At 33.7% G+C, this 23,692-nt stretch overlaps 5 protein-coding genes and 1 non-coding gene across 7 annotated transcripts; 2 read left to right on the plus strand and 4 right to left on the minus strand.

The window, feature by feature from the left end:
* Positions 1 to 4,158: 4,158 nt before the first annotated feature.
* On the plus strand, positions 4,159 to 4,230 carry TRNAC-GCA. The gene has a single exon. It is a non-coding gene; the product is annotated as a tRNA-Cys (tRNA).
* Positions 4,190 to 5,464, minus strand: LOC106765694 (uncharacterized protein At3g28850). Its single transcript, XM_014650394.2, has one exon. It carries the CDS (start codon positions 5,402 to 5,404, stop codon positions 4,379 to 4,381), a length of 1,026 nt encoding a protein of 341 aa, XP_014505880.1. The 5' UTR covers positions 5,405 to 5,464; the 3' UTR covers positions 4,190 to 4,378.
* A 4,176-nt stretch (positions 5,465 to 9,640) lies between these two features.
* LOC106767886 lies at positions 9,641 to 10,548 on the plus strand. Its single transcript, XM_014652847.2, has one exon. It carries the CDS (start codon positions 9,874 to 9,876, stop codon positions 10,486 to 10,488), a length of 615 nt encoding a protein of 204 aa, XP_014508333.1. The 5' UTR covers positions 9,641 to 9,873; the 3' UTR covers positions 10,489 to 10,548.
* A 946-nt stretch (positions 10,549 to 11,494) lies between these two features.
* Positions 11,495 to 13,861, minus strand: LOC106766984 (RNA polymerase II transcriptional coactivator KELP). The gene is made up of 3 exons (XM_014651788.2): positions 13,438 to 13,861; positions 13,235 to 13,340; positions 11,495 to 11,868 (listed from the first exon to the last, which is right to left on the minus strand). Exons 1-3 carry the CDS (start codon positions 13,744 to 13,746, stop codon positions 11,780 to 11,782), a joined length of 504 nt encoding a protein of 167 aa, XP_014507274.1. The 5' UTR covers positions 13,747 to 13,861; the 3' UTR covers positions 11,495 to 11,779.
* Positions 13,862 to 15,380: 1,519 nt separating this feature from the next.
* Positions 15,381 to 18,835, minus strand: LOC106768868. 2 transcript variants are annotated; one of them, XM_022784284.1, is made up of 4 exons: positions 18,336 to 18,835; positions 17,975 to 18,244; positions 17,499 to 17,602; positions 15,381 to 15,771 (listed from the first exon to the last, which is right to left on the minus strand). In XM_022784284.1, exons 1-3 carry the CDS (start codon positions 18,542 to 18,544, stop codon positions 17,542 to 17,544), a joined length of 540 nt encoding a protein of 179 aa, XP_022640005.1. In that variant the 5' UTR covers positions 18,545 to 18,835; the 3' UTR covers positions 15,381 to 15,771; positions 17,499 to 17,541. The 2 variants fall into 2 exon arrangements, with proteins under 2 accessions (XP_022640005.1, XP_014509718.1); XM_014654232.2 differs by lacking the exon at positions 17,499 to 17,602.
* Positions 18,836 to 18,954: 119 nt separating this feature from the next.
* On the minus strand, positions 18,955 to 23,550 carry LOC106768866 (F-box protein SKIP8). The gene is made up of 3 exons (XM_014654230.2): positions 22,704 to 23,550; positions 20,408 to 20,604; positions 18,955 to 19,705 (listed from the first exon to the last, which is right to left on the minus strand). The coding sequence occupies exons 1-3, from the start codon at positions 23,118 to 23,120 to the stop codon at positions 19,453 to 19,455; spliced, it is 867 nt and encodes a 288-aa protein (XP_014509716.1). The 5' UTR covers positions 23,121 to 23,550; the 3' UTR covers positions 18,955 to 19,452.
* Positions 23,551 to 23,692: the final 142 nt, after the last annotated feature.

Here is a 23,692-nt window from a genome sequence, read left to right on the forward strand (position 1 = left end):
TACGTGCTTTCAACTTTCATCAATCTCAACTCAAATCTTAACAGTTCATGTTTGGTTCCACTGTTAAAAATGAGATATTCAAATTGTCTTTTAATCAACGATTTGGTTTGGTCGAGCTTTGACATTGACCAAAGAATTGAACTGGTAATAATATCTTCAAGATTTTGTGCCGTGTCTTTCGGGAGTAACGATTTTTTAATGAACAAACAGAAATTGTCGATTTTTATTTCTGATTTTTTAATGAACAATCAGAAATTGCCGTTTCGTTAGGTACAATGTTAGGTTGAAATCTCGTTTTAACAAAAGATCGTAGTTAATGTTTTGGGTGATAAAATTGTATGATACTTTATTGGTAGAGAATATGAATATGATTCCATGAATATGCTTCATTTCTTAACACATGTCAATGAGTGAGAAACTCACGGGCATCATGGTTCGACCGAAAGGCCAAGTGTATGTATATGTGTAAAATTAATAGATAAACTTTGAGGTACGAAATATCTTGTGTTTTATTACATGTTTTTTCATTTAATCAAACAGTTTGCTGGAAAAAGAATAAGCTTTTACTTTTATACAATAATATTAATTTATTTATTACAAAAGTTTCTTAATACGAAATTAAAATATATTTATCATATGTTTGTAAATAAAAGCTAATATAAAAGATATTTTTTATATACTGTGGCAGGTCGAGAAATTGTGAATAAAAAGAAAAACAAAGTGTTAGACTAAGTCAAAACGAAGAAACTTTCTTCTTCTTTCTCATTAATTGAAAATAGTATAGTCAACAATACATAAAAGTTATTTTGATAATATATTATTTATTTTCTCTGGATTTGTAGCTGGCCACATCTGTTACTTTGGATTCTTACGCCGACGCCAATGGCGGTGCCGCGTCACCTATCCTTTCACCTTTTTCCCGCGCCTCTTCTAAATGAATTCAATTTTTATTTTTTTAATTGTCTAAAAATAAAATAAATAAATTATGTCAACATAAGAGAACAGTAACTTTAAAAAATCTTTTAAAGAGCGTGATAAAATAATATAAATATATAATTCTTTTTACTTTTTTCCAGAAAACAATTAATAGAAGGAAAATAAATATATATGTACGTGTAATGATTACCTTTTATTTTGGGTTAATAGGGTGTAACTTTTTTAAGTATTTGTATGATATTAAATATTTATGATGTCATATTTGCATTTGGATTAAACTAAGTCTATAAAATTTATTCAGGTTTAGTTTAATCCTATTAATTTTTCTAAGTCAACTGTGTTATTAAGTTAAATTGAATTAATTTAGATTGTTTGAATAACATTGAATAGTGCTCGTACATAGCCTATTCCTATGCTGTTCTAAGTTGGTCCAGCATTAAGTTTCAAATGGTGCATTTCAAAACACAGATTCAATATATTTTGAAGATTAAAATAATATATATTGAGTTATTCTAGATCACTTATTGTACTGTCTTTTGCTTAAGTGTGAGTTATTCTGACACTTTATTCCACCAGTAGGATTTTTTTAACTTATAACAACATATTATATCTATATCAATATTAATTAACTTGAAAAAAAATTACAAGATCATAGGTTAAGTTTTGTTTCAAATTTTTTAATTCCATTATTTTATCATTCTTCTGCTCTTTAAATATTGTCTTAATAAAATTAATATATTTATTGAAAAAGTTATATTTATCAAAAACATTATTGAAATCTTTGGTTACGTCCTTATTACTAATCACATGATTTTCTTCGTCTACAAAATTTATTGGTTAGTTATGTAATTCAACAGCATACAATATTAACGATACTACCGATAATTTCTCTTATGTTATGACATTTTAATTAGATTTATTTCATATTAAAATATTTAAATTAATATTTAAAATCTGTAGAGACAATGATAACTTTGTAACAACTCCTTCAAGTAACATCATCACTTGTATAAAGCCCAATTGTTTAACTTGAATAGCCTAAAATAATATGCTGATTACACCTCTAAAATAAAGCTATTATTTCCTACACCCCCATCGTTACTAACTGACTTCATAATATTAGGAAAATATTCAAATATCAGTTCACCACATTGTACTACTACTTCAGAAAACCCAGGAATGTTACGAGTTTTATCCCATAAAATTTATTTTGAATTACATTTCATATGTTTTAGAAATTTTGTTCGAAAATTCTATTTCAAAATTTTATTTCAGAAATATTATTAAGAAAATGTCAAAAAATTTGTTCCAAAATATATGGGGCGTTGATCCCTGCACGTCTAGATCCTTTGCCTTCCATCTCCTCATATTTTTTATTTTTTTTATATTACCAAAATAACCTTTTTTGTATTTTATTATTTACTTTTTTAACCCTCATTTATTTAACTAACCCTGTATTTACTTTCCCATTTTCAATTTCACCCTCTCCTCACCGTAACACTACACCCCCACCCACTCCACACTTCACTGTTTCCCCTTTTCACAATCCTTTTCATTTTTTTTAACCTCTTATTCCCAACTCGTAGTCCTGTTTGTGCATTTCGTGGTGGTGTGTGCAGCGGTGCGTTGGTACGTTGGTGGGCGGCGCGGCGGTGCGGCGGTGCATTGGCGCGGCAGTGCGGCCTGTGTGGCGGTGCGACGGTGTGTCCGGTGGTGGTGCTTCGTGGTCTTCGAGAGGTTAGTTTTTCGATCTCTGGTTTGTTTCGGTTTCTTCGTGCATGTACGACTCCGAGAGCTCTGCAAAGTTTAGTTTTTGCGTTTCGTTTCTTGAGCATGGTCTTCGTCTTGATTTCTGCTTGTTTTATTTTTTGTAAATGTATGTAATGGTGTCTCACTGCGTCGGGTTTCTGCTGTTTTTTTTTTCTGTGTGAGGATTTATCAGTGTTTAGAGGAAGAAGACGCGAGGCATAAACGAACGTGGTACATCCGTCGACGGACATCGATTTATGCCTCGACTTTTATTTATTTTAGTTTTTAGTTTATTTTATCAAGTAATTTAATTTTACTTTTTTATTTTCAAATAATTTAACCAACCTTCAAACACGATTAAGATCACAAAGATGAAAGATGAAGAGCCTTCACGATCAAGATCACATAGATAAAGGATGAAGAGCCTTCAAAATACCATCAAGATCACAGAAATGAAAGATGAAGATGAAGAACTGTCTTGCAACTTTCCTTCCAAGCCAACTATTGTCAACACAAAAGAATTTAAAAAAAACTACAATAACAACAAGAGAACAAAACGTTGAGAAGAGAGAGAAGAACATTGAGAAAAAAAATTAGATTTTTTACGTTAGAAAATTGAAATTAAAATTAACTTATAAAATAAATTTTACTTAAGAGTATAATAGAAATATAAATAAAAAATAAAAATATAAAAAACAAAAAAGGACAAAATTGGAATGGGAGGTGAAGGACCAAATATGTAGAGGTGCAAAGATCAACACCCAAATATATGCGGATGCTGATCCACCGTCAGCCCAAGTTCACGCAGATTGGGCCTCTAGGGACATTTTGAACTATTATATTTATCTAATTATTCTAAGTTTATAGTTTTAAAATGTTTTTTTTTTCATGCAACTCACACTTAATCATCAGTTCTTGTATATATAAATTAATTTAAATTTATAATGTAAAATTATTTTTTACTAAAATAAAACTATAATTTACTTATATAAATAAATTAAAAGTGTGTCAACAATAACAATATTTTAATTTTACTATTCATATGAAAATAATAAAACTAACTCCCTCTTTATATATTAAATGATAAAAATGTTAATTGATTTTATGTGACCATAGAAAAGAGGACGCTGAATGAATAAGTAGTCACAAACAAACATGTTTATTTAGTAAAAGAGATTAAATACTAAAATGTAAGATAGAAAATAACTAAAAAATATATTATACTTAGGGGCAACTAACAATAGAAATATGACATGTACTCTTTTTTAATATATAACACAGAGTGTATTATTAAATTTTAATTGATCAATGAATATTTAAATACTTAATGTATAAATGACGTAGTCCTTCATAGTTTTGCAGCTATAAGAAAATAGTTTATAAGTGCATAAATATGGTCGGATGGACGCTTAATTGACTTACACAACAGTAATAGGTTGTTATTTATAATGTTTGCCAAACGTTTTACAAATCGGGTCCATAGCTCAGTGGTAGAGCATTTGACTGCAGATCAAGAGGTCACCGGTTCGAACCCGGTTGGGCCCTTATTTTTTTTTTCATATAAACTGTTGTTAAAAAAACATTTTTCATTAGTAAAATCTAAAAAGAACATTTTGCCATGATGAAATCTAACGGTTACATTTGGATGGAAGTATTAAAAGGTAGAAATATGAAGAAATAGGTGGATGAGTGATCAAATACAAGAAGGGCAATGAACCAAGCCATTCTCATTACACTTGGGACACCTCTGTTTGTCTATTCCATCCACCACAACTTTGCAACTTCCACCACAATCCAAACAGGGCACAAACCGGGCCCCACCACATCCTCCACACGTTTGCCTCCCGATACCCCTCTCCACACGTGTGGCCCTCAGTATCCTCCCCAGCCTACCCGTTTCGTTCAGCTCCACCAACTCCTCCAAGCCCCCCACATACCTACCCTTCACGAACACCCGCGGCAGCGCCACCGCCTCTCCCGCCAGCTCCTTCACCTCCCGGAGAAACTCCCCGTGCAGCGACACGTCGCGCTCGTCGAACACCACGCGGTGCGTCTCCAGCACGTCGCGCACCCTGTTGCAGTCCTCGTACGTCTTCCTCACGCCCCGCAACGACGTCGTGTACACCACCACCGTCTCGCTCCCCCCCGGCGGACACTTCTCCGGAAACGCGCTCAGTGGATCCCTCCGAAGCCGCTCGAACGCCGACTCCTTCTCCTCCTTCTCTCTCTCCAACCTGTCCCGCACTATGAACACGTTGTCCTTCAACTTGCTCCCTCGAGCCACGTTCACGTTAGCCACAACGGGTTTTACTGTTTCGGGCTTCGCTGCGTCGGGCTCTTTTGCTTGGGGCTTGGGCTTTAACTTGGAGTCTAACTCTTCGAGTGTGTGGAAGGAGTTAGTTTTTTGCGGAGGTTGAGGTTGAGGTTGCGGAGGTGGCGAGGTGGTAGGTGGTTTGGTGATGACGGGTTTGAGGTCTTGGAGTGTTTTGCTGACCTCCTCCCATGATTGAGGGGCGTCGGTGGCGTCGAGCATGTTGAGTTTGTGGAGGATAGGAGCGGGGAGAGGGGTTTTGTCTTGGTGGATTTGGGTGGAGGTCTCGTTCAGGTGCTTCAGCCATGGCTCCTCGATCGCGTTTATGTCGAACACCGCGAAGCTCGTCGGCGCCGGCCGGTAAGGGACCGCTGCCACATCCACACCCTTAGAGGAAGCACACCCCATTTCCCTTCCTTTTCTTTCTTTTACTCACTCACTCACTTTGTCTCTCCACACAATATAAGCTACGTATACACATAACTTATATACACACATTGGACCACCTACATACTACATCTCATTCTTTTTTCACCACCTCTTTAACCTCTTTTACTTTGAAATATATTTATATCTATTTTCACGTTATAAATATAAAATTATATAAAAAATAAACTTTTATATTTTAAAATAAAAAAATATAATATGAAATGAATATAAAATATTTGTGTGTGTAAAGTATATATGACCTTTTTTTTTTTTTTGCAAAAGAATCATTTCATTGCTTATTACCATTTAAAAATATTTTTAGTCATAACAAAAGTAATATTTTTTATTTCTAAAAGAAATAACAAAAAAGAATAGTGTCAAGTAATAATATTTTAATTATTTTGTGTCAAGTATCATTGTCCATTTCCTTTCGTCCACTTATTTTCGAATTCACCATTCATTCCAATCTATGCCTTTTATTTTATTTCCGGAGATTTCAATAAAAGCAAAAAAAAAATTATAATTATTTCAAACACGCTATTATCAGTATTAAGGTTTGTTTTTTCTTCATTTCTTATGCGTGGCAGAAGGATTCACTTCAATTTTTTTTTTTTCCAAATTAACTACCTATGTAATTTGATATTAGATAAAGTAGGCTAAAATCTATCCATTGTAAGCTAAAAAGTTACTCCATACTTTTAGCTAGAAGAAGAAAGAATCTCACCAAGGCATAAAAGATAAATTCACAAAACTTATATTTTTTAAGACATATTTGTCGAATTATAAGGCATCTATGGACGGAGAAATGGTAGGTAGAGTGACATTAATAAAAAAAAAAAATTTAAAAATTTAGGACCAAAATGTGAAATACGAACAAATTTTAATTTTATATATTTAAGTTCATAAATTAAAAATATATATATAAAAAAAATAGATAATGATAATGTTTAGGTTGATATAGCCTGGTTGGAGTGTGATATAATAGTTATGTGGCTTTGGTAGAGAGATTATCCGTGTGGTTAGGATTATAATGGACAAAATTATGGAAAGCGAGAGATAAGAGAAATGTGAGTGTGTGTTATATTACGTGGACACGTGGACTTGCCAGATATAGCCACCACAAACAATCAATTTTAGTTTGGTCCCTCTCCTCTTTTCTCTGCCTCTGCACCATGCATTACATGCTTCTCATTTCCACCACAACATCTACACAACGCATAATGCTAAGCTTTTACGATATTTTCCCTTCCAAACCAAACTTTCCTTTTGCCTTTCTTCCTCCACCTCCCTTTTTCCTTCCCCCACCCCACAAAACCTATTATTCCCAAACAATCCCTCGTTAAAATTATCAGACCAGTGTTTCACGAGTTCTTTTAAATCTAAAAGTATTTTTTACTCCATCTTAAATGTATAAAAAATATATTTCAAATTAAATGTTCTTGAATATAAAAATATTTTTCACACAAAACTAAATGTTTTGAAAAACATATCTAAATATGCAAATATATTTCAAAACAGTAAATCCAAAATGTAAAATAAATATATTTTGGATTAAGTGTTTCAAACAAATATTTTGACTTTTAAAATATCCAACTTAAAATATTAAAATATTTTTCAAAGATATTTTTAGATCCAAAAATACCATTTGAACTATTTCTGAAATAAACAGTGGCTCAGTGCCACACACTGCTAAGGTGTTGGCTACCAGCTCGGGCTAGGAACACCAAACAAGGATAAAGTGGGGTTTTTTGAATTTTATGAAATACATGAAGAGAAAAGGGAGGTGCACAGAGAAAAATCCTCTTTTTCAATTATTGTTAAAGCCCATCCATAAGCCCATAGACACCACCAATGACGCACTTGGACTTAGCTATGACCTGTCCATTGTTGTTTTACTTTTGGCACCATGTTCATTCTCATCTTTCATGCCAATACGCCCATTTCACTCAAATAAAAACTTTAAGTAAAATTCAACTTTCCGTTTTTCTGAATCTTCCTCGTTTTTAATTTAATTTCATGTTATTATTTACTCTTTTGTAATTTTACGTTATTAAAGGATTCTTAGACAATAATTCCCTGTATTTGATTGCTACCTCTAAATTAATTTTATTTTTCGTATGACAGTACTAATTTGGTTTATGCAGAAATGACATTCACTTATTTTTTTCTTTTCAATTTACTTCTACCTATAATAGTACAGATAATATCATTGATAATCACTTAATTACTTTTGTAATGATCATAAATCATGATTACTGTACAATATATTACTCTGATCAATTATTAGTTTAGATTATTAATCTTATTGAAACAAACGGTGTAAACATTGCGAAGATCGATTGGTCTAACTAAAGTAAACTAATTTTAAAATCATTTGCTTAAAGATTAAATAACAATTAGTCATATTTTAACTGTAATTAAGTTAATCTTAATTAAAAATTTATAAATAATGATATGAGATAAGAAGATAGATTATACATTAATTACGTATTTATTATTTTTATGTTATGGACTGATCTGATTTTAATACTAGATGACCTGACCAATATTTCTTACTTACTTATAATTAACACCTTTTATCTTAACAACTTGTTAAAAATCGATTAGTTTATGGGAAAACTTGACCATATCTAAAATTATCTTTAATATTTTTGTGTGTTATATTTCCTTATTTATTCATAATTATTATCTGGATAATGATATTTAGACAATATTTTTTTTACAATATTTGAACATAATCTACGTATCATTCTATGATTTGTCTATAGTAGTATTTATGATTATTATTATTGATTGTGAAATAATTTTAGATTAATCATATAATGACACATAGATGATGTTCAAATGTTATAAAAAAAATGTTATCAAAATATATTATCCTTATTATCTTACACTTATTAACTTGTATACTCTTATAGAAAACAGTAACATGATGTTTTATAAAGACAAAGCATATTCTTGCATTAATAAATCCAAACCTTGTCAGACAGTAGTTGATGAAGGTTCATTCATGCAATCTTGCACAAATTCTATGAATGTTTGTGGAATATTTTCTTATAAGAAACAATTAGAAAAAAAAATATATTTTCAACATAAAAAAAGAAGTAACAGTAACATGTTATGATCCCAATGGGTTTGAGATGGCCGAAAAAACTGGGAAACTGGAGCAATGTCACGGACCAAATAGACAAAAAATAGTATGTCCCGTGAAGTGAAGGCATCTTCTAATATTTGATTTCTTAGTAAAACTATGATCATTTATCCAAAAGTGCTTCAAGTCGGGACAATATTGTAGGAATTTTGTTCAGTTCCAACTAAAAATTCAACTAATTATCCTTAAGATCCACAAATGATGTTCATACAAATAATTCAATATTTTTTTAACAGACAACTTTTGTCCCTTTGCACCAAATTAACATCATTCCTTTTCTCTTTTTTCACAAACCAAAGAGAATTTGGATTAGTATAGGAATTTGTAAAAAAGGGTTTTAAGTTTTTCCATATATTTACCTTTAGTATGTGTAGATTTTCAGTTTTTAATTTCTGATATTTTTTCAAGCAACTCTTTAAAAGTTATTCAAAGTACACTCTTTTTATAAAATTATAAAGTAGTTGTTTGTTTTTTCAAATAATTTAAAAAAATTGAAATTTTTATATATTTAAAAGATTTACAAAATTCAGAGTCACTTATAACTTAAATAACACCTATTGTTGTTGGAATGAAGAAAGTAAAAAAATGAGTGTACAGAGAAATGAAGAAAGACTGATACTTATATTTGGTGTGAAAGATAGTCAATTATCACGTATAGTAACTAATTTAAAACAAAATCTGAAACTAAACGTAAAAAAATATTTTAAATTTAACAAATATTTTTAATAATGCATAAATAAAAAATAAATTTTTATATTTAAATATTGTCTAAAAAAACAGGTCTATTTAACAAACATGGTTGTTTTTGTAATTAAATTTTAAAGAGTTTTCATTTTGTAGTTTTTCCTGTAAATGGAATTTTGTGGGTAACAATGTTTTTGAAAATAATAGTTAACTGTTTGGATTTAAGTTAAAAATAAATAAATTGGGTTAAACTTAATCATAAAAAGAGATGATAAAACGAGAAGCACCAAGAAGAGAGAGATGCAGAGGGTCTGGAGCGGATATTTGAAATAAATATGATTCTGAATAGTATTAAATTTGAGAATCTGGTCTGGTTCTGTTGTTTTCCCTTTGGATGGGTCATCACAGATAGCACACTTGTCATAGCAGTTGCCAACGGTCCAATTTCACATGCGCGCCGCTGAGATAACTTCACCAATGAAAATAAACAAAGTCCAAAAAAGACAGTAACGTGTGTGAGGACAAGTTTTCACACACCAATTTTCAAACTTTAATATATAAGCTTGGAATGAAGAAACATTGAACATTGAAAGCTTCACTGAAAATCAAGGAAATGGGGAATTGTTCCATGAAGGGTACCACTGGAGAGTGTCACCATACTATTCGGGTTATGAGTGACAGCGGTGCTATTTTGCAGTTCAAAGCTCCCAAGACTGTGGCTCAAGTGCTTCAACATTACCCTGGTTATGGTATTTTCCGCCAGGGTCATGCTTCAGAACCTTTGCAAGAGCAAGAGAGGTTAAGCTATGGTCTTTTCTATTATCTTCTTCCGTTGAAGGAGGGGCAAAAAAGTTGCTGTGTCAACGTTGGAGTTGAAGAAGGAGTGGGAGGTCTTCGAAGTAAGTCTGCAGCGTGTGATTATGTTGAGAATTTGTCAAATGGGTCGGCGCTTGAAGTGTTGCCAGTGGCTAAGAACGGCGTGTGGAGAGTGAAGTTGGTGATTGAGCAGAGGCAACTGGAGGAGATTTTGTCAGAGCAGGTGAATACTGAAGCTCTGATTGAGAAGATGAGGATGGCTGCAACTGGATGCTCTACCACTAGTCCTTCAAGGAGTCCAACCATGAGCACTTGGAAAGTGGGGTGGAAGACAACACTCTTTAGTGGGAAATTTGCCAAAGACACTGCCAATGCCACTGCAGGCTCTAATTTGTATCTGGGATCTTGTTAGGGAAAGGGTTTCTAGATACAGGTATAAGCTATGGAGAAAGCACTTAGGAAGTGTGTTAGGTTTTCCATGACAAATAGGTCATGAACTGCATATATACTTGGACAACCTGTCCAAATTTTAATGAATGTAAGGATTGTAAAAGATTTTCCAGTTTGATAGTATTTCCAGATTTCTGTTTCTGCATCATACATACCACAAGAATTGGTCACAAGACACCGATTAATCATCCTCAGGCCTAAAACACCAGATAGATGTTTTTTAATGTTTTTTAAGGAATCGGATAGATGTTATGGATTACCCGTCATCCATGTTTTTCTGAGCGTGGCCTGAAAAATGGTTAAAGTTTGATCCTAAATGCAGTGCTAAATCGAATTGTTTCACGAGAACAAGTTAAATTTTCCATGAAAAAACTTTTCTGCAGAACCATTTTTCCAATCTCCGCACTCAAAACAGGAAATATTTATTTTTATATTTTTATAATAATCAGGTTTGAAGACATATTTGCTGGTTGACAAGACCAGTTGGGTCATGTCTGAATGCAGTCTAGACGCATCATCCATCAACAATACGATGTAGGAACCTCAATTATCTGCATTCAACTTCGTACAAGTAACCTTCCCTTCACCTCGTGAAGTTTAAAAAACAAAAATAAATAAAAACTACATGATTCTGACCGCTAAGAATCCACCTACTACTACCTAACTCAATGTTTTTTCCCTTGGGACACAATAAGATACCAGTCTCCATGACTATCCGCAGTTTATATCATAATCCAGCTTTCTTCTACATTTTACCAAACTAAACTCAACCATCGTTAAAATATAATTAGAAAACGCTGGGAAGACTTCAGCTATATTACAAATACCATCTGAAGGTGTTTAACGTACATTGGAAGTGCATAAGGTGGAAGGCGTTTTATTTTTTATATCTTTTGGTTTAAAATTACGTTAGGAAAAACATGCTATTTGTGATTTTTGGGTTGGGAGTAAATTTGAAAGCCTTCACGTAAAAAAGGGTAAAAACGATATTGAAGGAAATAACAGAATAATGTGTTTAATTTAAAGTGACTTTCATGATAACTTTGCTCCAGAGTCTTTCCTGAAATGGCTCTACCAATTCAGGTTGCAAAACACTTGAATAGTACATGATTCACAGTGACTCCAGGTCCCAAAATGGTCCATAGCATCAAAAGGGCACCATGGAGCAGGATATTCACCAAAAAGATACAAGCAAAGCTACTTAGTATGTCCTTGATGAGTGAGGTATGTATGTAAATCATCACACCCTTGTATCAACGAGATTCCATTTTCTTAATGGCTTTTTCTATGGCAGGCAGATTGTTTTTAAAGATAGACCACTGCTCTTCAGTCAAACTTATTCCTGAAAGACAAAGGAAGTCAGAATTAGAAAATAACCTTCAGTTATAGATCATGATAAGCATCATGAGTTACACAAGGAAACAAATAAAAATAAAGGCCAAATTGCTACACTCAGCGCCACTTGTCTGAAACAGTAGCCACAAACCTTACTTTCTTTTCTTAGTTCTAGTTCTGGATTAGATAAGAAAAGATAAACTTAATGAAGAACTAACTATGAACATATAATCAATGCAGATACAGAATTTTCCTTTTACCTTTTTCTTAGTAAAAGGTCCTATTTATCAATCCACACGTGGGCATAACAACTAGCAAGTATCAAGTTGCCAAAACCAAATGCAGAATAGTACTGATCTCACCACGCAATAGTGTTTGTTTCACATCACACAGGAATGCAGGACTACTAAGGCTCAAATAGGCATAGGCACTTTCGTGCTATAGTGCAGAGGGATTTCTTGAATAGAAGAATTTTGGCATGCCAACTGCAACACCGAGGCTTCTATCTAGTCAAATTAGCAACGTGGAGTTGATATGTGTAGTCCAACAAAATATGATACTGAAGACACGTAGTTTCAAATCAAGACACTTTAATGATCTGTTCAAGGAATATATATAGACCAGTCCAATTAACATTAAGGTGTAATGCTGAGAGGAAACCAAAACCCCTTTTGGTTCAGCTGTTTCTTAGATATATCGCATTTCAATCCCACACTGTTACTATTTCAAGGCTAATCTAATGCCTTTGATTTTCAATGCGATGTATACGGAAGGAATGCACTGAACATTACACAACACGAAGTCAACACACACCAAAAACAGTCCTAAATAAATGGCCTCAAATATCATATGATGTCTGCAAAGTCTTCAACTCCTACACTAAACTTAAACCACTATGCAAAGATGTGTTAACAAACCACTGAATATCAGAAAGGAACGTTTTTTCCAGTCCCCCTCTCTAGTAATTAGCTTCATGTTAACAACAAGGATTTGATCATAATTAAAAAAGTTAAAACAAAAACCGCCAACCGCCCCTCTTTCGAAAGGTAAAATGATTCTTGTCCACCCAAGATATTGATTAACATTTGATATTCAAGTAGAGAGAATAAAAGTCACAGATTTATACAATATTTGATTTCACAAAAAGAGAAATAGAAAGAAAAATCAAGTCTTTAACAGATGTATACAAAATTGTTTAATAAGTGTATAAAAAATGGAGGCGTACGTGTATCATTCTACATTCCACACACACACACACACACAAGAAAAATAAAAACTTTTAGCGTCCCCACAATCCAAAACCATAACTCCTTTACCAAAGGAAACAGGAGAATCGAAAAAAAGGCTTAACCAAAACAAATAACACAAGCTACCTTTGTTAGAAGGAAGTTCCTGGCCACCTTTATTATAGTACTCGCGAATGGAGATCAACGTTTTCCCTCTGAAATCCTGAATGCTCACCCTTCTCTTTTCTGAAAGCTGAAATCCAAAAACAAAATCAACCCAAGGAACCCTTTTCCCACTGCCACCTGTAAAATGGCAAAAGCGGTTCAGAGGAAAGAAAAACCGAACAAACCTTGCAGATGATGAGATTGCCTTCATTATCGTACTCCCTGCCCTTGGATTCTCCTTGTCCTTCTTCAACTTCTCCCTCATCATTTTCTTCCTGTTGATGCTGCTGTTCTTCTATTTCTTGCTGCTTTTCTTGCAGAAAAGCCCCCACGACCTGTTTCACGAAGGTTTTGAATTGGGGCTGAGACAGGTTGAGACCGAGCTCCTCGGAGGCTTGCTTTCGAATCTTAGACTCCGTAACCTCGTCCATGTTCGACTCTTGCAAAATCCTGCGAACTGTTTCCTCGATTCGCTGTTTTGTGTCAGTATCCATTTTGCAGTCTCGCTGATTTCTCAGAGACAAGTATTCTTATAGATTGATTTCGGAGAGAAATTGAAACGAGTTCGGATGTGTTGAATAGGTGTGAGTGTAGTGTATTGTGTCTCTTAGTAGCTAAAGCGTGCCAATTAACGGTGTTTATTCACACGTTAAATCAATCCAAATTACCGTGAATTGAAAAACTAGATTAAAATATCATATAATTGAACTGCTAGAATATTTGTAAAATTGAATTGAAATTCAAATTTAATTAAATCAATCCAGATATTTAATATAGAATAATGATACTTTTACAATTTTTTTCTGCCAACATTTTAATACTACTAAAAATCTACGTTAATATTTATGATTATTATTAGGTCAAGATATTGTCAAGAAAATATTATCATTATTTTTAATATAATACTATTTTTAATATAATACTTTTTAAGAGAAAATAAGATATGATATTGATCTGATCCAATCCGCTTTAACATATATTTTTTCGAAAACATTTTAATTCTATCCGGAAACAAAAATAACCACCAAAGCACCTCTGTCAAAAAGTCGTAAATAAGAAACATTTATAATAATTAATTATAAATTATTTTGCAAGAGAATAAAAGAAAATAATAAATCATATTTACTTAATTATTGGTTTTATTTATTACCTACTTTTTTAACCCTGTTTTATTACTTTTAGTAATTAAAACTTAGGATAATTTTATGTTGTTTGCGTTGTTTTAAAGTAAGTTTTTTTTTTTTTTTTTTTTTTTACTTAATTGACTTTCGAAAATGGGAAAAAATTAAAAGTAAAAAACATTTTAATAGTTTTGAAAGGTGATCTCCAAAATTTTGTTTTTTCTTAAAAGATCTTTTATAAGTTGATCAAATAGAACAAGTTGGATTATCCGGTTTTCATGTAAACGAATCTAATAAAACAATTTCACCTTTTGAACAAGTTAAAAAATATTTAAACTTTTTCCTGAAATAGAAAACGATAACATTTTAAAAGAATCATATTGATCAATTTAAAAAAAATAAAAGCCTTAAATAATAAGATATGAATATCGATAAATATATCCTAATTTATTTATTCATATCTTATTAGTATTTTCAATTATTCTTGATTGATAACTTTTTTTAAGAATAGATTAAAACTTTAAGTAATAATTTAATGACACATTTTTACATTCATTTGATACAAAATACAATATTAAAATGGTCTAAAAAGTGTAAAATTTTATAGTTTTTTAAAAAAGAAAAAAGTTAAAAGTAAGTAAAGATAGTGTTAAACGAATGTAAAAATTTAGGTGTCAAAAAATCATTTCTCAAACCTTAAACCCTTAAACCGGGTACAATATTACATTATGCATTATTGTGTGCGTGTGTGTGTTTTTACGAAATGGTTTTCTTTGAATGATATTTGCATATGTATACTAATATTAATATACATAGTATAACTATTTATACATGAACATATATTGAACTAAACAATAATAAGTTTAATAACCAGCCCAGACGAGTTATTTAACTAGTACTAAGCTAAATAAAACAAAATTCTCGTTTCTTTTGGAGGAAAAGAAAAATAAAGACAAACAGCATTATAAGATTATTATATAAGTTAAATACTTTTATTATTCCTCACCTTTATGTTACAACCCAAAATTATGATATTAACTTTTTATATTCCTTTCTCCCGTGTTAAATCCTCTTTCACCTATTCAAGCCTAAGGTAATTCTAATGGCAGAATGCCGGAGATGAATGGAAAAAGCAAACGTGATTCGGAGAAATCATTTACCAATGCATACATGATTACATGACATCACCCTATTTACCAATGCATTATAAGACGTACATAGATTTCCACAATCCTTACACAATATTTGATAAATTTACCATTTGTAGCAGACCAGAACATAACCAACATTTTTCTTTACCCCCCTCTTCCTCGTAGCTTTTGCTTTTGTCAACTCAAAGTTGAATAGTCCTCCAAACCCCTTTACCTATTAGATTTCTTCACACTTTCCTTTTTGTTACTGTAAAATTTGACACCATTTTAAAGCACTAGTTAGAAGATATAGAGGCAAGTGAAAGATCAGAAAATCATGGTAAATTGTAGAGCTCAGATTTTCAAACTGAATGCGCCACCTCACTTTACCTCACTCTATATGATTAATACACAAGTTTGAACGGTAATTTAGGCTAGCTAATTCAGATACTCTAATTTCTCCTCTGGAATACTAATTTTCTGGAAACAAAGCAAAAGAAGGCCCTTGATAACAAATAGTTTTTCGCAAGCTTTTCAATTATCTGCATTAACTTCAAATTGTGCACAACCAACCAGAATAAAAGTGGAAAACACGATTGTGTGTTTCTGTGAAACCAAAGTAGCTAGCAGTTCTAATACATTCGCAATATAACAAAGAACTTCTACTCAACTCAGCCAAGCACCCGTGACACAATTCCAACCTAACATGCCAAATCAATAGTTCAGGCATTCGATAATCAAACTAAAGACCACACCTGCATCAAAACATGTCTGTGCTTATTGAAGTGATACTCTTCTCAAAAGGGTGAACCTCAGGCCCTGATTCTTTTACCTAAGGTTTTGGACATTCGTATTCGGCATACCTAGGAGCCAGAACTTCAATGAATGTCTTTTGCAAATAGTACAGTGGTAAAGTTCTAATAGGAAGGTCCGAAGAAGAAATAAAATGTAAACTGGAGATATGTGAAGAAGCTTTGAAATGACATGGTTCGTGTTTAGTTAAGCATAAACTGGATTGCAAGAATGAAGGAAAGTTAAGAAGTGGGCTAGCACTGTCTTGACGCTGAAAATAGGATTCTTGGATCTATCATACAATGTATAGTAAATCATAGGACTCAAACTAGATAAAATCACACTGTTGTTGGTTTGGACTATGGACACATGAGAGAAAGTCCTGTTAGAGAACGAAAACAAGGTTGATGGGGCTGGAGAAAGTGTGGGGGAGAAAAGAGGTTTGATGACGAGAGGGTGGGGAAAATTCTGAGTTTGCGGAAGCCATGACAAGAGATTAAGCTCTTGATACCATGTTAGCAAACGAAAACAGAGAAAGGAAAACACTAATGTTTATTATATTAAATATGTGTATATAATACGAGTGAGAGAGAATCAATATATACGAGAGAAGAGGCCATGCATGTACAAGCATGCAGACTTGAAAGATAACACCACAAATATAATTGTATCTCTTAACAAGTCCAATAGAAGTTCCAATTAGAGAACTGATCAGGTGTAGGGAAGCTGGTTAGAGTAAGAGGCGAACCAAGAGAGATTCAAAGTGACACTGAAAACGGATTTATAATCAAATAGGCATCTCTGATGAATCGGTTTCGGATAAAACAAAGTAGTCTTTATTACCTTGTGGGAGAACACTTTTAGTCCTAGTGGTTGATACACTTCTCATAAACAATATTTTATCGCACTAGATGAGAACATAATATCATTGGGTTTGTTCAAAAACGAAATCTTCAACAATAATATTCACCATGAGATCCCTTTTTCATAAGGTTGCAAATGATAAGATCTACTCTTCTTGTGGTTGGTCTTCTCTATGTGTGTTCAAACCACCTTAGTTGATAGAGTGGTCTTTTCCTCGAAAAGTACCATGTCATATCTCGTCTTATACAACTATTCTCTACCTTATTCATACATCCATGAAAACATTTTCACTTCTTATAAGGACGAAAGGAGAGTAATGGGGATCTATTAGATCCTTACCAGACCAAAGGGGTACTCATCAAAGAGCAATCAAAATTTGATATTAGAATCCCGGGAAGCGAAATACAACAGAGTGAATGTTGTCCTTACTTTCGAGATGAATGCTGAAAATTTATTTAAAGCACGTATTATCTTGTTGAAAGTTTCATCAATCAGAAGTGGTACGAAAGACTAAAACATCTAAGGTAGGAGATTAGTAGTCAACTTATGATGTGTAGACCACACATTCCACAAAGCTATATATCGACTTAGTGGTAAAGATAGAAAGAAAAGTGAGAGAGGTTCTGTGTTCAACTTCTTTACTAGCATTTGGGAGTTATATAAGATTGATTTGAAAGATTTAAAAGGGAAAGTGGGAGAGGTTAAGGGTTTAACCCCCCACTAACAAAATACTCACAACTATGATAAAAAAAAATTACACGTAGTTAGATATTAGAGAATAAAAAGCTCTTGAAAAGAAGGGAAATTACGCGTACCTTTTCTTCGAGTCACCGGCAGTTCCAATTGTAGATGTTTTACCGCTTCCAGAGACAACCTCGTCCATGCTTTGTCCTTGCCGCCTATACCTACCACCCGATGCCACAAATGCAGGACATGGCCTGTAAGCCTTTATAGGCCACCACCCAAACCCTGGTACTGTTGCAATTCCACCCTGAATCCTTCCTTCACCATTGCATCCTTTCTCTATTTCTTCTCTTCCACATGCCTTACAACCGCTGTGAAAAACACCTCGAATTAGTTGCTCTCTGTCAAGAAAAAAATATACACACACTATTTTCCATGCAAGAGAGAAGACAAGATGGTACGGGAATTACATACAATGCTAAATCATTATACCTCACGAATTCTGACCGATCAACAAGAGGAATATCGTCTGGTACAGGAGAAGTACCATCATCGATAACAGAAGTTGGAGGAGAAGGAGAGCACAGTGTAACAGTTAAATTCGAAGAAGAAGAAGAAAGAGAAGGGTAAGTCGGAGTTGGCCACGAGTTTTTGTAGCTGCACAACTGAGGCGTCGGAACTGAGAAAACAGATATTGTCATTCTCTCTCCTCTCGCGCTCTCTGGGGTGGATAACGTGCTCCACTCACACCGTTGCAACGTGAGGCTAACAAGTGCTAACGCAACGATGTAACAACTACTTCACTACTCGCTACTCACCACTAATAAAGTGACGTGGGCAGGCTCTGCCAAGTAATATTAAGTTTGGCAGCAAAACTTATTGTTGAAGTCTTGCCAAAACAGACTGATAATTCGCCCTCTATTTTTCTATACTTAATTCATTTAGTGTTCGAATTAATTATTAGCAATTCACAAACAATAACATAAAAGTCTAAACATATTAGCAAATTAAAATTCATCAGTACATTTTAGCACGTGATCTTACGATTGTTATATTCCTTCATTCTGATAAGATTACTTGGGAAAATTTTTAGTACGTTCGCAAATTATACTTTTGACATCCGAATTGTGTTATATGCTTTCTACGCCAATTCTGAATCTCTCGTAATCATGCTTTACAATAAAATCATGATTTTGTTAGCATAGGATTCAAAAATCAACTCACAGGAAAATGATGCACAACTAGGATGCACGAAAAAAATAGAGAATGCTTGTGCATTTGCTCCCCCCGACGACTGCTCAGCCTTGCTTTTCACAAGTAGATTGGATGCCTGCAAAGTATGAACGTCCTGATCCAACGTATCATTCACAGGTAACCACTTTTCCTGCCCATCTTTTTTGCGTTTACTTTAATCCATTTACTGTACTTATAACTCTTTTCTGGCGCCATTGCCACTGCCTGTCTTATATACAGTATAAAAATGAAACTAAAATTGGAAACTACAAAAGGATCTTTCAAAGAAATCACGAAAATTTCAAGCATCTTGCTTCTGCAAATAAAACCACCTTTTGTAACCAGTATCAGACATAAAATGTATCATCTCTCACTATTATCCATGCACTATCTGATGGTCCACATCCCCATTCATCATAGAACTGTGATGATGAACCATATACCACCGTCCATTATGGAACTCAAAAACATTGGTCACATTGAATGGCCCTGTATCCATGTCAACATATGTTCTCATGGTAACCCAAGCCATGTCTGCCAAGACGCGAGCGCGCACATCTCGAACCTGAAAATTCAATCCTTGCTCCCAGTTGAATACTAGTTGCCAACTCTGCATTACTGCATTAAACCTGTAGCATGGACAATTGTGTTACTGGATGCATTGCAGAAAATGGATTATGGTAAAAAAATAAAATCGATACATAATTTCACAGGCTTGCAAGAACTTCAGAAAAAACTATATACGGAATGAACGAGATTTTTTTTCATAAGGACAAAAATATTCTATTTTTGTTCAAAATGCATGTATATCTGGATTATCAAAGTTCTACAGTAATACGAAAACCTGTATTCTTGAAACTAGTGTTGCTCGAGAATTCAGTTAAAGTATCCAAGATAAAAGAACAGTAACAGAAATTTGCACTCTAATGTTGCCACATTCTACATTAGATCTCTCCAGTAAAATTTTGATCTAAATATGATATCACCGGTCCAGATTTAGATCTCTCCAGTAAAATCCTACATTAGATCCCACAAACAAGTTCTAAGGAGTAAAATTTTGAAAAGGTATAACATAATAATACATCCTATAATTTTTTGATCTAAATATGATATCACTGGTCCAAATTTAAATTATTATCATTACAAATGAAATTCAATGACCTATGACAAATATGCATCCATGAATTTTTGGCAGTTTGATATATATACCATTCGTAGCATATAAACAATCTTTTTAATTATCACAACAACCTATTATATATGAAATCAATATGAACAGCTGGTCCAAAACGAAAATATTCTTGCAAAATGGATAGAAGCTAAACTCATACCCGGAAAATAGTTCTCCTGAGGCATGAATGCACTTCACATAATCCGCATTCAGCCAAAAACGACTCATTGCTGGAAGAGACTTATCTCTTACAATATTGAAGAATTCTGTATTAATATTCACAATTGCTCTTGTTGCAGCATAGTACGCCTTCCACCCATTAGTGGGTGTGATACTATCTTGTTCCAATGTGAAGTCCTAAAACCACAAATTCAGAAAGGTTATAACAAAATCAGAATGATGGAACTCACTAAAGAGTCCAATGAAAGTAATCGCATACATTCTCAGATAGGACAAATTAAAGCATAGTTATTGCTCATATCAATTTAATTTACACTTTTATGGTTTATCCTACAACATAATCATTTCCCCCTGCATTATTGCATCTTTAATCTGACATTTCAAAACTGCACATAGGAAGAGAAGAAACAGAACTTATATGGATGGTTGTTCCTAGCAGCCTACTTACACAAAGAAGTATCACAAAAAGTTACAGACAAATCCATTTATCTCTCCAGGTAAACCCCAAAACTTAATGCGAGAATGATTTGGATATAAGAAAGAGATGTTGGCAGGTTGAAATCCTAATACCATTGTTGTTAACAAATGTGGATAGTAGAAAATATAAGAAAATTGTGACACACACACACACATAAACAATTATTTAGTTATAGAAAATTAACTTGTATGCAGACAAAATTTAAATGCACCAAATTGTCATAATTATTAACTCAAAAATTCAATCTATTAGGAATCCAAATGAGTTGAAAGTCTCACATTGAATAAAAAAAAAAAAAGTTGAACATATAAGAAAAAAGATCCCCAAACATAATGTCTTAAAGTTTTGGGTTAGAAGTGATGTAATAATCTTTTGTATGGTTAACTCATGGATCATTGGTGTTAAATCTCCTTAGTGTATTCTCCCTAGAAAAATCCTAATGATAGTATCAGAGCCAATTATTTATCTAGGTAACAGGCTCACCCTAGAAAATCCTATCAATGGTGTCAGAGCCAAAACAGGGACAAGCATGCTTCATTGTGTTAAATCTATCCCGTGTATTCCCCTTGAAAATTCAAGGACAGTTTTTTTGCATGTCCAACCAAACATTAATAGCATCTTTAATTACATTACAATTATTTCTTCCATCAGCAATTGTTACAAACCACGAACCTTAATGCACCTTCTTATTTTCTAGGAAGCCTTAATGTTCTGCATTGATGCGTTAAATAACAATATTAGTGCCTCTGCCTTCTTGATTTCTTGGAAGCCTTAAAATTTTACATCCATGTGCTGTTAGATAACTGTTGTAGTGCCATCACCCCAACTTATTTTCTTGTAGGCGTTAAAGCTTTACTTCAATGTTGCTAAATAACCATTACTGTGCTGTTACCTTCTTGTTTTCTAGGAAGCCTTAAAGCTTTATCCTTGTTGTTAAATAATTGTCATAATGCCATCCCCTTCTTGTTTTCTAGGAAAACCTTAAAGCTCTGGGATGTATGTTGTTATAACCGTTATAGTGCTGCCTACTTCTTGTTTTCTGGGAGGCCTTAAAGTTTTTCATCTGTGTTGTTAAATAACTGTTTTAGTGTCGCTGTCTTCTTAATTTATAGGAAGCCTTGCAATTTTGCAACAAAGATTTTAGATAACTGTTGTAGTGCCACCACCTACTTGTTTTCTAGGAAGCCTTAAAGCTTAGCTTAAACGTTATTAAATAACCATTATAGTGTCGCTGCCTTCTAGTTTTCTACTAGTTTTCTATAAAGCTTAACGTTGTTAAATAAACATTAAAGTGTCACCACCTTCTTGTTTTCTAGGAAGCCCTTAAAGCTTTACATGCATGATGTTAAAACGGTTAAGGTGCTGCCACCTTGTGTCTTCTAGGAACCCTTCATCCATGTTAAATAACCAACCCAGTGCTGCAACCATCTTGTTTTCTAGGAGGTCTTAAAGTTTTGCATCAATGTTGTAAACAACAGCTATAGGGCCGCGGTTATAGTCTAAAACGAGTGACGTTTTCTCAAACCCTCCTCTAAGATTTGTGAAAGAGCACTCCTGACATGATTCAACTCAATCTTTTCCTCCAATAACAAAACATACAACTACGGCCAAAAAGGCAAGAAAATGCCCGAAACCATTTTAAACAAACCAGTAGAAACTCTGCAGCCTCATTTATAACCACTCTCAAGAAAAAGTACAAAGCCTAAAAGAACTAGAAATCCTAACATAATTTCCTACATAGCACGAGATAACAAACAAACAAAAACAGAGGCAGGAGAATCAGAATTCAGTAATTCACCTTGTGATATAAGGCCTTCCAAGCATTATCATCATTCGCGGCCTTTCGCATCAAAGAATTGGTCATGGAGAGACGACAGAGACTGGGATAATCCAAGTAACTGAGCGCGTGCGTCGTAATCTCCGGAACCAGTTCCTCCATCATGGACGACCCCGTCAACCGCTCCCCCAAGACCACAGGCGCCGGAACAGGACTGGGCTCAAGCATTTCAACGGCGCCGTTGAGGTAGGGCACGGCGCCTGCAGCAGCCACGGATGCTGAATCCGAGGCGCAATCGCAGTGGTGCTTCCTCGGCGGAGTAAATCTCCGAGGAAGGGAAAACGATCGGAGAAGAGAGTAGACCGCTAGGAGAAAACAGAAAGCGGTGACGGCAACGGCGACGTAGGACGGTTCGGAGAAAAGAGAGAAAATCTCCATTCACAAGTCATCAAAACTCTGCATTTGAAGAACATCAAAACCCTAATTGAAGTGTTAATATATATATATATATATAGTCGTTTTGTTTGGTGTTTTTGTAGAGTGTGGAGTGATTCCCAAACCCTAGTTAAGTTTGAAAGATTTTAAGAGAGAAGGTTTGGTTGGAAACGATAGCCAAACCCGTGAACGTTAAAGAGGTTACTGCTGCTTTTAATCTCACTCAGACTCAGACTCAGACTCAGACTCACTCATTCCTTCTTTCCAAACCACCAACCACAGCCACAGACACTCTCAGAAACAACCACCCAACCTCTCTTCTCCTGTGCTCTCTTCATTGCTCATCAAATTAATTTCATTTTCATTTATTACTAATATAATATCACCACTTTTTTCTTTTTTATCTTTTTTTTTTAAATATACGCATGTTTTATTTGACGTGGGTTCCTGGGATCAAATTCAATTCCATTCATGCATGTTGTTGTTGCTCTGAATTCCTTCTATATTTTAGAGAGACCCGTCAACAAAATTAAATGTACCTGCTTTTCTATCTTGAAATTAATAATTAGAAATTC

Source organism: Vigna radiata, chromosome 7, assembly GCF_000741045.1.
Source record: "Vigna radiata var. radiata cultivar VC1973A chromosome 7, Vradiata_ver6, whole genome shotgun sequence".
NCBI classification, from domain to species: Eukaryota; Viridiplantae; Streptophyta; class Magnoliopsida; order Fabales; family Fabaceae; genus Vigna; species Vigna radiata.